At 41.6% G+C, this 16,736-nt stretch overlaps 1 protein-coding gene across 3 annotated transcripts in view; it reads right to left on the reverse strand.

The window, feature by feature from the left end:
• The window catches only part of SYT16 (synaptotagmin 16), a 44,169-nt gene that overhangs the window by 25,390 nt on the left and 2,043 nt on the right, over positions 1-16,736 (reverse strand). The window contains exon 2 of one of the 3 annotated variants that reach the window (XM_042438608.1): positions 1,690-1,902. The exons of 1 other annotated variant lie outside the window; for it this stretch is intronic. In XM_042438608.1, coding sequence (XP_042294542.1) covers positions 1,690-1,902 — 213 coding nt within the window. Of the gene's footprint in view, positions 1-1,689; positions 1,904-16,736 lie in introns of those variants that run through there. One more of the 3 variants, XM_042438690.1, reaches the window with a different exon arrangement.

The following is a 16,736-nucleotide window of genomic DNA, read 5'->3' on the forward strand; positions in this document are numbered from 1 at the left end:
GAGGACTCAGAGATTCCTAGAGAGGTGTTCTCTCAGGTAATAAGTGTTATTTTATCTGTGGATTTTCCACTTTCACAGGGGTCCTGTGCCTCTAACCCCAGAGAATGTGGAAGGTCCACTGTACCTTTTCTCAGAACAGGTGGACGTCTATAGGATTTTCACCTAACAAGTGAAACTGAAAGCGGGCACAACAGATTGCAGCTTTAAATTAGCAAGTACGTGTTTGATTTACATTTGCAACACATTAACAGCAGTGGGCAGGAAGACAGGTTTTTTAGTTTAAAATAAATAAATGAAATGTTTCAAGTTTCCAGAATAGAAGTGGTTTTATAGTGAGAAGTTACATTACACACATCCCACACATAGTTTCACCGCCTGCCACTCCATATACTCTATGCCTTATAGATTTGCAGCCAGCATAAAATCCAAAGTCTGGGGGGAATTCTTTTTGGTTCCAAGAATTCTGCAGCTTGTGTGGCCACTGGCAACACTGGCTGCAAATTTCTGGAAGCACTAGTCTTAATCTAAGCTCTGATCATATATATGTTTCAGAATACATGAGTCTACTAAGAAATACAATTCAAGGGATCCAAGTGGGTGGCTAAAGATGCAATCCTATACCCACTTACCTGGGACTAAGCATCACTGAAATAAAGGGGACTTACTTTTGAGCAGAAATATCTAGGGCTGCATCTGCATTGCAGAAAGAATAAAGTTTAACACCATTTTAACTGCCATGGCTCAATGCTATGGAGTCCTGGAATTTGTAGTTTGTTGTGGCACCAGAACTCTCTGACAGAGAAGTCTAAATATTTCACAAAACTACAGATCCCTGAATCCCACAGCATTGAGCCATGGCAGTTAACATGGTATCAAACTGCATTATTTCTGCAGTGTAGCTGTAAGATTACAATGCCAGCTCTGAAAGCCAGAGCAGTTTTTCTTTTTTTAATGTTCTGAACATTACCAGTGATGTATTCAAATCCTTTACTCCAAGTCTCAAGTCAAGTCTCTACCTTTTAGTCTCAAGTCCCATTGCCTAACATATTTGCTGTTCTCTTCCAAGATACCTTCCGAGTGACCCATGCACTGGGGGCAGATCTTCCCTGCTGCTTGAAGTGAAAGACACCAGCAAGTCAGTGTGTCATTAATTGTCACGATGAGTCACTGAAGGAACTTGCATCCAACATGAGTATGAGTCAATCAACTAAAGTCTACATTACTGTAATGAGTTCCTTAATGAGAAATTCAGATACAATGTTATAACTTTCTTGAAGGATTCCCCTGATGCTACACAGCCACAGAGATGTAATGAGGTATCTCTTGTGCTTATCTTATAGTATAACAATATAAATTGACAACGAAGAGGAAAATAGATGACAATTGCATCAACTACTGCTGTTGTCCACCCAAGTCAGATAAAACCTCTCATGAAGAGATCATGCCTGTTGAGACTAAATGCAGCATCAGTGCAAGTCATGGGAAGATATGTCTGCGCACAGGGAGCCTGGATTAGATTTCTACCTGTACTGCTCAGAAGCTTCAGTCCAGACAAATCAAGCACATTTCTGTTTCTTTTGTAATTTCCTTTGAAGAAACAGAAAGTGACTCTTCCCCTGTTATGGGTGTGTGGCATTCTCAAGGCAAACCATTTCTCTTTTTCTGTTTTCAGACAAAGCTGATTAATACCTTCGCATTCAGAGACCTCTGAGCTGTACTCTTCATGGTTAGACAGCAAGCGATTGAATTTTGGCCTGCGTTCTAAACCCGCTTGGGTTCCTTTCTCGGAAACTCCTGACCGAAAGCTCTGTGAACGTGAAACAGAGATCTCGAACTGCTTAATCACCTCATCATCGCTGTCTGAGGATGTTGTTAGGTCTTCATCCTCCCCATAGCTGTTCACTGGGAGAAAAGAATACACACATACATGAGCTTTTGCCAGCTCCTTGAAGAGAACATGGTCAAAACCACATGTTAGCAGGCCAGGGAATGGTTTTCAGAAAATACACAGAACAAAACATGAGCCTGCTGGGTCTTCCAATGACACTTTTTCATCCCAAACTTCTTATCTTCTTGGTGATCTCTTAATGGAATTGACAAATAGTTCACATTTCTTTCATTTCCCCTTCCTTTTGATCAGGAATCCATTTTTTCTCCTTTTGATCCATGAATAGAGGATGTTTGTGGTGAGTTTACTACTTGTTAGATTTCAGTTTTATTTTATTTATTTTTTTAATTGCGTTGGTAGATTTTGGTTAATTTTGTTCTGTGAGCTCTAGGAGAAAGGCAGCACATGGATGGATGGATGGATGGATGGATGGACGGATGGATGGATGTTTCCTAATGTTGCTGAACAGACTTGAAAATCTCAAGCATTATCAGAAAACATAAATGCCTCTGACACATTTTAGCCAACCAGCTTCTGATCTTGAAGGGAAACAAAAAGAGAAAGAGTAGAGTATACCCTGAAGGTGAGCAATGAAACCTGGTTTGACATTGAAATGACATGTAATGCAAAACTGCAAACTGAAAATGGGGTCACGTTTGTGCTTCATCCTCACCATTTCTGCAAGCCAACCTGGATGGATGGATGGATGGATGGATGGATGGATGGATGGCAGACAGATAAGTAGAGAATCACAGAAGCAGATAGGCAATTTTAACTATTGCATGGTTCAGGCATTTACCAATTCATTTATCACTCTGTTATTAATCATTCTTATAAGCTTTTAAATCTCAAGAAGGTTTCTTGAGGTAGGTTTCTTGATCAACAACAGCTAACCTATACCATGCACATCCAACTTAGGCTACAAACCAAGAGAACTGTCTTCCTACCCAAACAAGGAACCAGTGTCTTAGAACCCAGGGCAATGGCGGTATTTCCAGATGAGTCCCATAACTGAAGTTCTATTTACCCTTTCCCCATGCTGTGGATGCATATTACAAAATTCTGGCATGAAAATACCACAAAAAGCAAAATAAAAATTAGTCGAATTCAGTTTTTTAAAACCTTGTGCACTTCAGATGCTGACTGAGTAGATCCATAAGATCCTGACTGGTATCAGGGAGAAGGCAATCTTATAACATTTCTATAACCCAACTTAAAAAAAAAGGCATGATAGCAGATAGGTCTTAATTTCCCTTTTCATATATGTAGAGTTTGCTGAAAAGCTCCTGCCAGATCTCTGTTCCTTGATTCTCATGGGTAAGCAATACAGAATAGTAACACGCTTGACAGCTGGCATGTTTATATTCTCAAACACTCTTGCTTGCTCTCCCCCTCCTACACACACATCAACTGTCCTTCACACCCACTGCTCCCCCAATCCTGTGAGTTCCCAGAGGAAAGCTTCCTTCTGTTCTGTTGCCACCTCCCTGCCCAATACAGATGGCAAGGAAAACTGAGATGCAGCACAGTACTATAATGGTCTGATCACTACCATTGGAGGAAATTAGTGAATATTTGGGAGAATCCAGTACCAATGTGGTTCTCATATTGTGTAACTTCTCAATGCATACCCTTTCCAAAAACTAAATCCAATATGTAGTTTCAACTAGAGTAGACCCCTTAAATAAACAGGATTTATATAAGTATTCTTTTGGGGTTTTGTACTACAACTCTCATAACCTCTGATCAATTGCCGTACTGGCTTGAATTTTTGGTTTCATCCCACAAGGCTCTACCTGCCATTTGGCCAGCAAATAACAGGTACAGTTTTGCCAACAGACTCACAAATTTAAAAGGAGCCTGTGTATTTCAGATCACCTTTATTTAGTATACCGTAACTTAATGCTGAGGCACTAGGTAACTATGGGCCTGAACAGACAGGCCACAATAAAGCTGCTTCTGGTCACATTGGGGGTGTGCTGTTTAAATGCTGCATGCGTCCTGAGAGGCTGGAAGCTGCATCAAAGCCATACTCCAGTCCTAAGGACTGGAACACAGCTTTCACGCAGCTTCTGGCCTCTTAAGATGTATGTGTCATTTAAATAGCATACCTCCAAAGTGACCTGAAGCAGTTTTATTTTGGCCTGTCTGTTCGGGCCCTATACATTTTTAAAGGGTAGAAGACAAGAGATTAGCAGTAAAGAGCACACTCAAATGTATTACTAACTTACAGTTCTCAAAATCTTCTAGGAGAGGCCATGATATAAATGATGTAAGTATGCAGCATCTTGCAAATGTTATTATTATTATTAACCTTTGTTTATAAAGCGCTGTAAATTTACACAGCGCTGTACATGCAATCTTTTTAATTAGACGGTTCCCTGCCCTCAGGCTTACAATCTAGAAAGACACGACACAAAAGGAGAAGGGAGTGGTGGTGGGGAAGGGGCCTTTCTAGTAGGATAATACATATAAAATACATAGCAATACAGGAAATGATTCAATAAAACAGATAACAAAAGAGCATCAAATAGCAAGTGACAATTATGCAATGCCTGGGAACGCTTCTCTGAACAAGATGGTCTTCAGCTCCGTTTTGAAGCTGGTTAAAGAAGTGATGGCTCTTGTTCGCAGGGGAAGAAGATTCCAGGAGTGAGGGGCAGCGAGTGAAATGGGGAGAATCCGAGATGGGGCAGAGGAAATCCTGGGCTGGGACATATTGGCCACCCTTACAGGGTTTATGAGGTCCTTTGTATAACTGGGACAAAGGCAGGCAGGCAGGCAAACTATGTCAGTTCATTTCCAGATCTAAGAAATATTTTCATGCTTCTCTTTAGCTCCATTTGGAAAAGTTATATTGGTGCTGCAGCCACATGTCTAAGTTTTTGCTTTCACTGAGTAAAACCTCTGTTTCATCCACATCCTTCAACTACCTGGCATGAGTCTCCAATATGCTCATCTAAATCTGCACAAATTACTCAAGCATGGCAGAGAAGTAGCCTACCAAATATTTTTCCTGGTGAAAACTGCTCTTCTACAAAACTTGTGCTAACATCAGAGTTAAGGCCACATTATATTAAAACACTATTTTGAACACTGGGTTAATTAAGGTTATAATTCACATCAGAGTTGTGTTATACATCTGAATTAGTCATGCTTATTTCAAGACTAACATCAGACATTTGTTTTTGGTACACATGTACTGGAACATGTTGACTATTAAACAGAGTTGAATGGGGACAGATACGCAGAATTTGGAGATTATCGCACACCCTTTAAACCACAATTACAGTCTTTTGCAATACTTGTTACACGACATCACCTCCCACCCCTAGCTGCTGTGTCTCCCAAGCATGATTAGAGAGTTCCTTTTCATTGATGAGGAAAACCCATCAATAAGATCCCAGTCACACAGCAGTCCTATTAGTCCTCAGGTTTGAAACATTGCTGCTGCAGCAGTTACAGCATTACACAGTCTCATCCTCTCCCCCCTTCCCTTGCTATCCCCAAGCAGACTGATTTCCTTTAATTTTATATATATATATATTAACTTACAGTATATACTCGACTATAAGTCAACCTCATGAATAAACTGAGGGCAGGTTTGGGGGCCAAAATTAAGGATTTTGATATAACCTGAGTATAAGTCAAGGGTAAAACTTAGGGGCATACAACAAAGGATATAAAGGATGAAGGAAAGGGAAGTGATGCCAAAGGATGCCACTATTTTCCCACCCAAGCATTCAAAAAAAACCATAAGTGGAGAGAGTAGATGGGGTCAGTGCTTCTTTTAGTTTCCTTGTACCTAAGGTCTAGACTTTCACCATTCTACTCAGAAAAGGATTAAGCTCTCACCTTTGGCCGCTCTACTAAGAGAAGGAGATGGTTTCTATTTTGCTAAGAGTTAAGGTACACTACTTACATTGACCCATGGATAAGTCACTCAGGTTTTTTAGATTGATTTTTTGACTAAAATTTCTAGACTTATACATGAGTATATACATCAAATTATATAGCATAACTCTGCAATTGCACTGAAAAGTAAAAAATAAAAATAAAATTCAAAAAACCTGAAAGGCATGCAGAGTAAGGCACAGAGTAGGGAGGTGAGGTTAAGGGGGAGTGCAGGAGAGATTGCAAATGACAGAAACAGCCCCAATCATGCAAATGCAGAGAAGTGGAATAATAGCTGCTCTCAAGCTGGTTATATTTGTTTTCTTATGACCAGCGCAACTGCAGTGAGATTGGTCATGTGATAATGACCATGGTCTGTCCAGAAGAACCCAAAGCATTTTTTGCAAGATACATACTTAAGTCTAACCTGTATCCCAAGTCATATAACACTGGTTGCCCAAAGCAGCACAAATGTGAAATACTGACCTATAATGAAGCTGCTGTATACAGAGTCAGACCTCTGCTCCATCTAATCCAATACTTTCTGCTCCAACAGCCAGCAGCTCAAGTTCCCAAGAGAAAATTCATGACTTCCCTGCCCAGCTAACCAATATCTTTTTTAACTGGAGATGTTATGGATTGAACTTGAGCCTACCACTGAGCCACATCCCCTTTCCTTCAGTCTATAAAACCAAAATAAGTGGACTTCAGTAGTGTACATTTAAAATAAGCCACCTTGAGTCCCAGATTTGGGAGAAAGTTGGGGTAGAGTCAGCCCTCCATATCCACAGATTCAAGCATCTATGGTTTGAAGATATTTTAAATATATATACATTCCAAAAAGCAAAGTTTGATTTTGCCATTTTATATAAGGGACACCATTTTACCATGCCATTGTATTTAATGGGACATGAGCATCTACAGATATTGTTATCCACAGGGGGACCTGGAGCCAAACCTCAGCAGATACCAAGGGTCCAATGTACAAATAAAGAAGCAAAGGAGATGAAGAGGGGAAAGCAGCAGCAGGAACTCCAACAATCTTTTCCAAGGACAAATAAGTAAAGCAATTTCACAGTTGTGTGTGGAAGGGTAAGTGGTACTCCAACATTCCCCACACTCCTTACAAATGACTGCCTTTTGTGAGGTTGCTTAACTATCCAGAGTGATCCTATTTATTTTAATGGGCAAATGTACAGTTTGCCCTGCATATTTTTTATGAATGGATTCAACCATCCATGCCCTGAAAATATTCAAAGAAATATAAAATCCAAAAAGCAAACATTGATTTTGTCATTATTTATTTTGCCATTTCATATTTTATATTTGGGACACCATTTCACTATGCCATTGTATTTAATGGGACTTGAGCATCCATGGATTGTGGCATCCACAGGGAATCATGGAACCAAATCCAAGCAGATACCAAGACTCCACTGTATTCTTTTATTTTATATATTTATAAACCCCAGATCTCAGGGCCTAGCATCTCTTCTTAAGGCAAAGGGGTGAATCCCAGGAAGAGAGTGTCACCTTGGAAAGACATCACTGTGTAATCTCACCAGAAGGCTGATGCCTCAGGTTTTGGCCCTGAACTCTCAAGGGGTTAGGGTACTCCTGACCCTATTATAATCTGTCTCTCTTTTATCATGAAACTTAAGGCAGTGTTCAAGGGACTGTGACACACTGACCAGATCTTGTACCTACATACTCCCTGCAATGTAGCTGCCTCATTCAACCCATTAGCTGGGAGAAAACAGTATTTATCTGAGATGTGAAAATTCAACACATTTCAGTGTAATCTGAATACAGCCATTAGTTGGCATGGCTCCAATCTTACAATCACAAGGAAACCTTCAATTTTGCCATTGTAACACCACCAGCCTTTCCCTCATGTATATCCGGCTCATTTATATTTCAGCAACAAGAATACTGTACAATGTCAGGCTGAGAGGACAGGAGGGCTCTTTATTCAAATACATCACACTGAAAGTACAGATAACTGGGGGGATGAAACTTTGATGCTAATCTAAACCATTCAAGGTGAAGTGCCTACTCATTTTCCCCCTTTTTATTCAAACTATTATCTCCTCTGTTTCAAATGCCAAATGTAGCCAGCTGTCAACAGAACACTTTCCTTTGTTCGCAGCAAGCAAGTAAACATCTGCCTCTTGAAATTCTACCAGAAAGAATACTTTCTCTGAGCAGAATTATCTGAAACGATGATAAAGGAAGAGACCTCACCTTTCTCAAACTTCATCAGACTAGCTAAACAAGAGGCAGCCATCAAGTGGAAACTGGTAGAGATTGAAAAAGTTACCTGTTGGAACAACTGTTGGAAAAAGTTGCTCGAATCAAACATTCTCTTTATGTTCACTCTCCCATTTGTTATTAGAGTAATGAGGACTTAAGACAGTTTAGGAGTATTCTGAGAGCCAGCATGTTGTATTGGTTTGAACATTGGGCTACAACTCTGGAAACCAGGATTCGAATCCCCTGTTGGCCATGGACACGCACTGAGTGGCCTTAGGCAAGTGACACTCTCATAGAATCATAGAGTTGGAAGAGGCCACAAGGGCCATCCAGTCTAACCCTATTCTGCCATGCAGGAAATCTCAATCAAAGCATACTTGACAGATGGCCATGCAGCCTCTGACTAAAGACCTCCAAGGAAGGAGACTCCACTACACTCCAAGGGAGTTTGTTCCACTGTCAAACAGCCCTTACTGTCAGGAAGTACCTCCTAATGTTGAGGTAGAATCTCTTTTCCTGAAGCTTGCATCTATTGTTCTGGGTCCTGTTCTCTGGAGCAGCAGAAAACAAGCTAGATCCCTCCTCAATATGACATCACTTCAATTATTTAAACAGGGCTACCATATCACTCCTTAACCTTCTCTTCTCCAGACTGAACATCCTCAGGTTCCTAAGTCATTCCTCATAGGGCATGGTTTCCAGACCCTTAACCATTTTAGTTGTCCTCCTTTGGACACGCTCCAGTTTTTCAAAATCCTTTTTAAATTGTCATGCCCAGAACTGGACACAATATTCCAGCTGGGGCCTGACCAGAGCAAAATAGAGTGGCACTATTACTTCCCTTGATCTAGACACTATACATCTATTGATGCAGCCTAAAATCACATTGGCCTTTTTAGCTGCGGCATACACTGTTGGTTCATGTTCAACATGTGATCTAATACTCCCAGATCCCTTTCACATGTACTCTTGTTCAGCCAGGTGTCACCCATTCTATATCTGTGCATTTCATTTTCCCACCCTAAGTTCAGTACCTTACATTTCTCTGTGTTGAATTTCATTTTGTTAGCTTTGGCCCAGCTTTCTAACCTATTAAGGTCATCTTGAATTTTGATCCTGTCTTCTGGGGTATTAGCTACTCCCCCTAGTTTGGTGTCATCTGCAAATTTGATAAGTATACCCCCCAATTCTGTCCTCCAAGTCATTGATAAAGCTGTTGAACAGCACTGGACCCAGGACAGAGCCCTGTGGGACCCCACTGGTCACTTCTCTCCAGGATGAAAACGAGCCATTGTTGAGCACCCTTTGGCTTCGGCCGGTCAACCAGTTACAAATCCATGTAACAGTTGCCTTGTCTAGCCCACCTTTTACAAGCTTGTTCGCAAGAATGTCATGGGAAACCTTGTCAAAGGCCTTACTGAAATCAAGATATACTATATCCACAGCATTCCCTTCATCTACCAAGCTGGTAATTTTATCAAAGAAAGAAATCAGGTTTGTCTGGCATGACTTTTTTCTCTGAAACCCATGTTGACTTTTGTGATTATGGCATTGCTTTCTAGATGTTCACAGACTTTCTGTTTAATGATCTGCTCTAGAATCTTTCCTGATATAGTTGTCAGACTAACTGGGTGACAATTGTTTGGCTCCTCTTTTTTTCCCCTTTTTGAAGATGGGGACAACGTTTGCCCTCCTACAGTCTGCTGGGACTTCTCCTGTTCTCCAGGATCTCAAAGATTATTGCCAATGGCTCCGGTATTACATTTGCCAGTTCTTTTAATAATCTTGGATGTAGTTCATCTGGTCCTGGAGACTTGGGCTTGTTACAGACACGCCAAAGGGGCGTGCTAGGGTTGAGAAGGGGCATCACTTCCTGACGCCCCTCAACCCTAGTACGGACCGAGTCTGTACAAAATGGCGGTGCCCGTCCACACGGGGGCCACCATTTTGATGTCGCGGATGCATAGCGTCCGGATGTCACATGGTGGAAGTGATGCCGCGAGTGCACGACTAGCACCTTGCGGCGCCACTTCCGGGGCCCAGAAAGAAGCGCCATTTTGGCGCTTCTTTCTGGCTGTGCCTGGGAACTACGCAGTTTGGCCGTTGCGGTTCCCAGATACAGCAACCGGCGGTGGCAGCATACCACCCATTTTGGGCAGTCTGTAACGCGCCCTATATTCATTTAGATTAACCAAGTGTACTATCTCTTTACTTAGTCTATGCTGAAATTCCAATATTCTGTCCTCAGCTCCATTATCCTCAGGTTGAGCACCCTTTGCCTTTTCTGAGAACACTGGCAGGAAGTGGTGTCATGGCAGCACACTTTCCTATTTCCAGCACCGAAAAGAAAAAAAAAGCCGCTCTAGGCAGCTTCTTTTTGGCAGTGCGTCATTGCCGTGCCGTTTGGTGGCTGAACGTGCTGTCCGAATTTAAAATAGCATCAAAAACCAGTCTTTTCCAGCAGGCTTACCTGATGATTTTTTAATTGTGAATTTAGATGCTGAATTTTAAAAAGTGGACTATTTTAACGTGTGCGTGTCTTATTTGTCCTTTTAAACTGTTGCATGTTTTAATTAATGTGTTTTAATTGATGTTGTTCATTGTTGATTTGTTCTTGTTCCCTGTCTCAATCCATGGGGAGAGGCAGATAAGAAATAAATCACAGTCATAATACCTTTAACACAGGAGAGGAAAATATCAGTTTGGATAGAACATTGCAAAGCACTTCCGCTGCTCTACAAATGTTACGCTTCTCTTCACTAGCTGACTCTATATCTCCTTTTCTTGAACTGCCATGCTTTATTTTCCTGAGAATCCTTCATCTTCAGACACTAGTTTTCCTGTCCCTTCCCTCTACCCCACCCCCAAAGGAAACACATGCGCACAGAGTAAAGTCTGTGCTGAAATGAGAACATAAGGGTTCTTTGCTTCTTAATCATCAGCAATTACTAGATGGAGTGTATATTTTCTTCCGGTACTCTACTATTAGCAAAAGGGTCCTTCTGTGATCTGCCAGAAGCGCTTTTATGGCAACAAAAAGCATTCAAGTGTTGCTCTTGTTTTGTGCCAATTTATCGTTAAAAGCTTCTATTATGTTTTGGGGAGCAGGGTAGGAGATGGTGCATTAAGAATGAACAAAATTGAGAAAGCAACATTGGGGAAGGAGAAAAGGAAGAAGAAAAACACAAAGGACCAGAGAGTAGAGTGCGCTTTACTGAGCTAAAAAGAGCCAGGAAAGAATTCTTCACAATTTTGAGGAGGGGGGAAAATTCATTTATTTTATGCGACATCTCTTTGAATTTTTGTTTAACAAAACGTCACCCATCCTGCCCGCCCATCTGCTCACTCAGCTTTATTTCTAACCTCCCAGCAAGATAAACAAACTCTCTGACACCATCATTTTCACTCAGATACGGAATCATCAAGGCACAGACAGCCATGCTCTCCAGAGATTTTCATATGCTTTTTGTCAGTAAGAGGCTCTGAAGAGCTTTTAAGAGTGGGGAGAGGTAGGCAGGAGAGCATGAGCTTGCGAAGGAACAACAGCTTGAAATTTACAAGGGCAGAAATAATCCTTCTTTATGTAAGGAACAGAAAGACAGGACACTGGATGGATATATTCATTTATCATGTCTGCAGTGGCTCTCACATGATTAGATAGAGAATCCATTCTGGATTTGTGTCTGAAATTTAAAGGAACTATCCGAAGTACTGAAGCTATTTTGAAAATAGGCTTCAGCACCTTGAGTTAAAAATTTAAAGGTCAAGCTAAAACCCGGAGGCATGGAATCACCACCCCACTGAATTGGAAAGCACCAGTTGCCTTTGTGTGTCTGATTGTATCTTATCTCAGTACCAACCCAAGGCTGCACCCAATGACAGCTTCCCTCCCATAGTAAAGAGTAGGCAGACTGTCAGTTTCACTGAGAAGTTGAAGGCTTTCACAGCCAGCATCCATAGCTTTTTGTGGGTTTTTCGGGAAATGTGGCTGTGTTCTCAAAGAGTTTATTCTTGATGTTTCACCTGCATTTGTGGCTGGCATGCCAGACACAGATGCAGGCGAAACATCAGGAATAAATCCTTCCCGAACATGGCCACATAGCCCCCCCCAAAAAAAAAATCCACAAAAAAGCTATGTCAGTTTCACTTCTTCCCAGATTAATTTATTTTTTTTGAAAATAGGATCAGGTCAAATTTTTGTCAGATTAAAGTAGAAATTTCAAAATTCAGGAGAGCTGTTGTCAAAACCATAAACTGAAGCCCAGTGAAATTCTCACCTGTTCTTATACCCAGAGCAAATAGGAGTTTGTGGGAAGCCTTTTATTAACACTGCAACATTATGGGAAAGAGAATTTAAATCTTCCCACACTTATATTGTTGTTGTCATTCTTGATTCCACCATTGCCACCCCACCATCCCACGGGCTGCTATTTAAATATGGAAAATCAAATCTTGATGATAATCTAGTTTGAACCTAATGGCATAACCTAACTATGGACAATTGGTAATCAATCCCTCTTCCTGGTGAACACTGGAAATGGTAGTTCTGCAAAGGGAGATGGTAACTAACTGATTATTTTCAGCACCTTCATCAAACTACAGATACTATTTCATAACATCCTGAGATGAGTTTCCATATTTGGGAGACAATAATCTGATTTTACAGATTGGGATCAGGAGTCTCACCTGATCTTGAACTCAAGATGGAAAAAAAAGTGGTGGGCCAATGCTACCCCCAAAGTTTACACTCAGAAAAGGAGAATTGTGAGAAGATGTCTGAAGGACAGGAAGGGGCTTTGCCTTGGCAGAAGAAATAGAGATGGTGGGTGTTCCTGGAATCAGCAGCAAGTTGTCAAGAGATAAGGAAACACAAATTGAGAGAGAAGAATGAAAGGAAGCTGTCAGGAGATAGCTTGGTGTGCTGTGGATGCATCTATGGCGTTCAGAGAGGCACTGTTTGCCTCACTTATTGCATTTTTGAGATAATAACAAATAATAAACCTCCACACTGCTAAAGCAGTATCTGAAGCTCAGACTTGTTAAGAATTAGCAAAAGTTAGTGTGCCTATACTCACTAATCATTAGTTTGCATGTTTGCATATTTCCTGCTTGTTTGCTTTACTACACCTACTCCCCTCCTGCATCACTCTAACCTGCAGCCATTTTCTATTTCCTCTCTCAGCTCCATTAGACTATATATTATATTATGGAGAGGTATTGTAAGTAAAATTGAGAGCCAGCATAGTGTAGTGTTCCAAACACTGGATATGACTCTGGAGACCAGGGTTCAAATCCTCCCTCAGCTATGGAAGCCCACAGCAAGTCACACTCTCTCGGCTTCACAGGAAGCCAAAGGCAAACCCCCTCTAAACAAATCTTGCCAAGAAAACCCCATGACAGGGTCACCTTAGTATCACCATAAGTCTGAACTAACTTGGAGGCACACAACAGTTGTAAGCTACCTTTATGTCTTTTTGCTAAGTCCTGTGTTTAGGCTGAATGTGTGTGATTGACTGATGTTCAGCTTCTGCCTTGTCATTTTCATTACTCTGTTTGTGAGATCCAGAAGAATCACATTTCCCAGCAAAAGCCTTGAAAGCAAAGGTTCTCTTGCACATCCAACAAAAGGGTTCCATGAAACACAAAGTCTTGCCCTCTCTTCAATACAAAGTACTGGCACGTTCACTTTGCATCACTTACAAGAGAATTAGGAAGGTATCATTTCTGTCTTCAGTTGTGACTCCAGTCAATCTTGACAGGTTGCATGAAGATCGAGAAAAATTTTGCAGCATGTTCATAGAAACACATATGAGTTTTCAACGAAGTTTTTTTAAAAAATGAAATTTTCCGAGATCCCTGTTACCATGAAAACAAGTCTGATATCTAATCCTGAAGGCACAAAATAGCAATAGAAGAATGAATGATGTTTCCTCAGTTGAAGGCTCAAGAAAGTAAATTATCTAGGGTACCACACTTGCTAAGGTATTTCCATGACAGGTATGACGATAAAATTTGATATACACATTGTAGATGTGGCTCTTGTCACCAACCAGATGGGTTGGTGACAAGAGCCACATTAACAGCAGCCCAGTGGCATATGAAGGGTTATTCTGTGTTCAGTATGACCCATTAGATGGTTTACAATGTAGTCTGGCAAGTTCAAGGATATAAAGATGGATGGGAACATACCCAGGCAGTAAACCTTCCAGATGAGAGCCAGTATGGTGCAGTGGTTTGAGCATTGGACTATGACTCTGGAGACCAGGGTTCAATTTCCTATTTAGCCATGGAAACCCACTGGGTGACCCTGAGCAAGTCACAGACTCTTGGCTCCAGAAAATCCTGTGATAGGGTCACTTTAAGCTCACCATAAGTCAGAAATGACTTGAAGGCACACAATAACAACAAACCTTCCAGATAGCAACATGTTTATACTGCTCTCAAATCTATTAGGATGAGAGATGGGTCATGCTTGTGCAAATCAGTTTTCTTTGTTTGTTTCTGGACAATATAACCCCAAGGATCAATTCTCCAGTTACTTTGGCTCCATACAGACAGGCCAAAATGAAGCTGCTTCAGGTCACTTTGGAGGTATGCTGTTTAAATGATGCATGTGTCCTAAGACTCCAGAAGTCACACCAAAGCCACGCTCCAGTCCTTTGGCTTTGGCACAGCTTCTGGACTCTTAGGATGCATGCATCATTTAAACAGCATACCTCCAAAGTGAGCTGAAGCAGTTTTATTTTGGCCTGTCTGATGGGGCCTTTACCTGGCAAGGGTTGAAGCTCAACCCAGAAAGTCCATTATCTGGCCATGGGATCTATACTGTTAGCCCTGGAATTGTTTAGGTAGAATTTCTTGTTTAGAGGCTCATTCCTAGAATGTGCTGTGAGGGCATGCTAATACTCTGAGCTCATGGGCTGCGATGTTGTCCTCCACTGTAGACCACCTACTGCATTGAATCACCACCAATAAAGCTTATCTTTCACAGTTATTCAAGTTATCTTATCACAGTGATGCATGTTAGCTTTCAGTATCAAATGAAGTCTTGGGAAGGCCTGGAATTGCAGCCAGTTGCAGCTCAGAACATTCAGAAATCCATTATGTCTAAGAACTTGGTGTCTGTGTGCATTTAAAATCCATCTCAGAAGAGAGACATGTTTTACAGCCCCCATCTGTTGTTTTGTTTTGTTTTTTCTCCAGTGCAGACTGAAATCCAGTCTGGAGAAAAACTGCTGCTTTCCTCTGTGAAATGCCTTAGAACAACCTTAAAATCTGCAAGGGGGCATCAGGGGATGGGCTTCTCCTATGCAACCCATTGCCATTGCAAATCGATATTTCTGTATTTCACTACGTTTGGAATTCTCTGCATTTCCTATTGCAAATCTACCAGAATCATGTTTCACCATTGCATTCAGAAGGGGGAAATGAAGGGCTCAAAAATGGGTAATTTTTTATTTCAAGGTCAAAATCTGGTTTAGAAAAATTAACATTAAGTCTTTCCAAATTAGCCCAAAATGAGCTTGAGTAACTTAGTCCATCTCTAATAGAAATCCTAAGACTAGAGTGTCCAAAACATCAAGAGGATAAAAAGTTGAATGGTGACTTTTGAAGTCTGCTGTTCACAATGCAAGCCTTGAAGCTCACCTCAATATTAATGGACAGCATGCCAATGAGCCACATGGCACTGATGCATGCAACAGAACTGAGTGCTGGGTGCAGATCACCTTCTCACAAGTTTTAACAATTCTCAGGATGAGAGGTTTGCAGTGGCAGTTAGAGCAGGTGTATGCTTACATCTTGTATTTCTTTTAACTATTGCATGCAGTCTCTGTTCTCCACTTCTTGAGATGTCTTTGAATTCAGCTCACACACATAAGGTTGACAAAGACGTATTTGTATAAATATGAAAACAGAAATGTGCTTCTGAACGTCAATTGGCTTTTCTCTCTATTACATCCAGTAATCTTACTGACAGTAGTGCATGAGATGCATGTCTCATCTACCAAATGCACTGATGTAGCCAAATCATCTCAGATGCAAGATGTTGACAAAACAAAACTGGAGGTCCCATAGCTATTAGTAATCCATCACTTGCAGGATCCACATTCAGCAGTGATGGATCACTAACAGCTATTATTCTATTTAAAGACCTAGGGCCTTATCATACGTGAAACAGGAGCTCCAATTCAAAGCCCTTCTGAAGTGAGGGGGTAGCAGAGTCACTTCGGACCCAAGGCAATTCACGTGATGTATTATCATACCTCAGGAATGAAATTGTGGTCTCTACTTGGGCAAAGCGGAGTGAGTGCACATTATATTACCACACCAGAGGGATTCAATGATTCCAACTGCACATACTCAGTGGGGCGCTGGACGCTGTCATCCTTCATCGAGGTGAAGGAAGAGGCAGGGGATAATGGGACAGGTGGCAGGGGGTCACTGGGGGCGAGATTGGGGTGAAGGAGGAAGCAAGGGATGATGGAACAGGTGGCAGGAGATCACTGGGGTGAGATCAGGGTGAAGGAGCAGGCAGGGGATGGTGGGACAGGTCACAGGGTGGCAGAGGGGGCGAGATTGGGGTGAAGGAGGAAGCAAGGGATGATGGAACAGGTGGCAGGAGATCACTGGGGTGAGATCAGGGTGAAGGAGCAGGCAGGGGATGGTGGGACAGGTCACAGGGTGGCAGAGGGGGCGAGAT

Source organism: Sceloporus undulatus, chromosome 1 (assembly GCF_019175285.1).
Source record: "Sceloporus undulatus isolate JIND9_A2432 ecotype Alabama chromosome 1, SceUnd_v1.1, whole genome shotgun sequence".
Lineage (NCBI taxonomy): Eukaryota > Metazoa > Chordata > Lepidosauria > Squamata > Phrynosomatidae > Sceloporus > Sceloporus undulatus.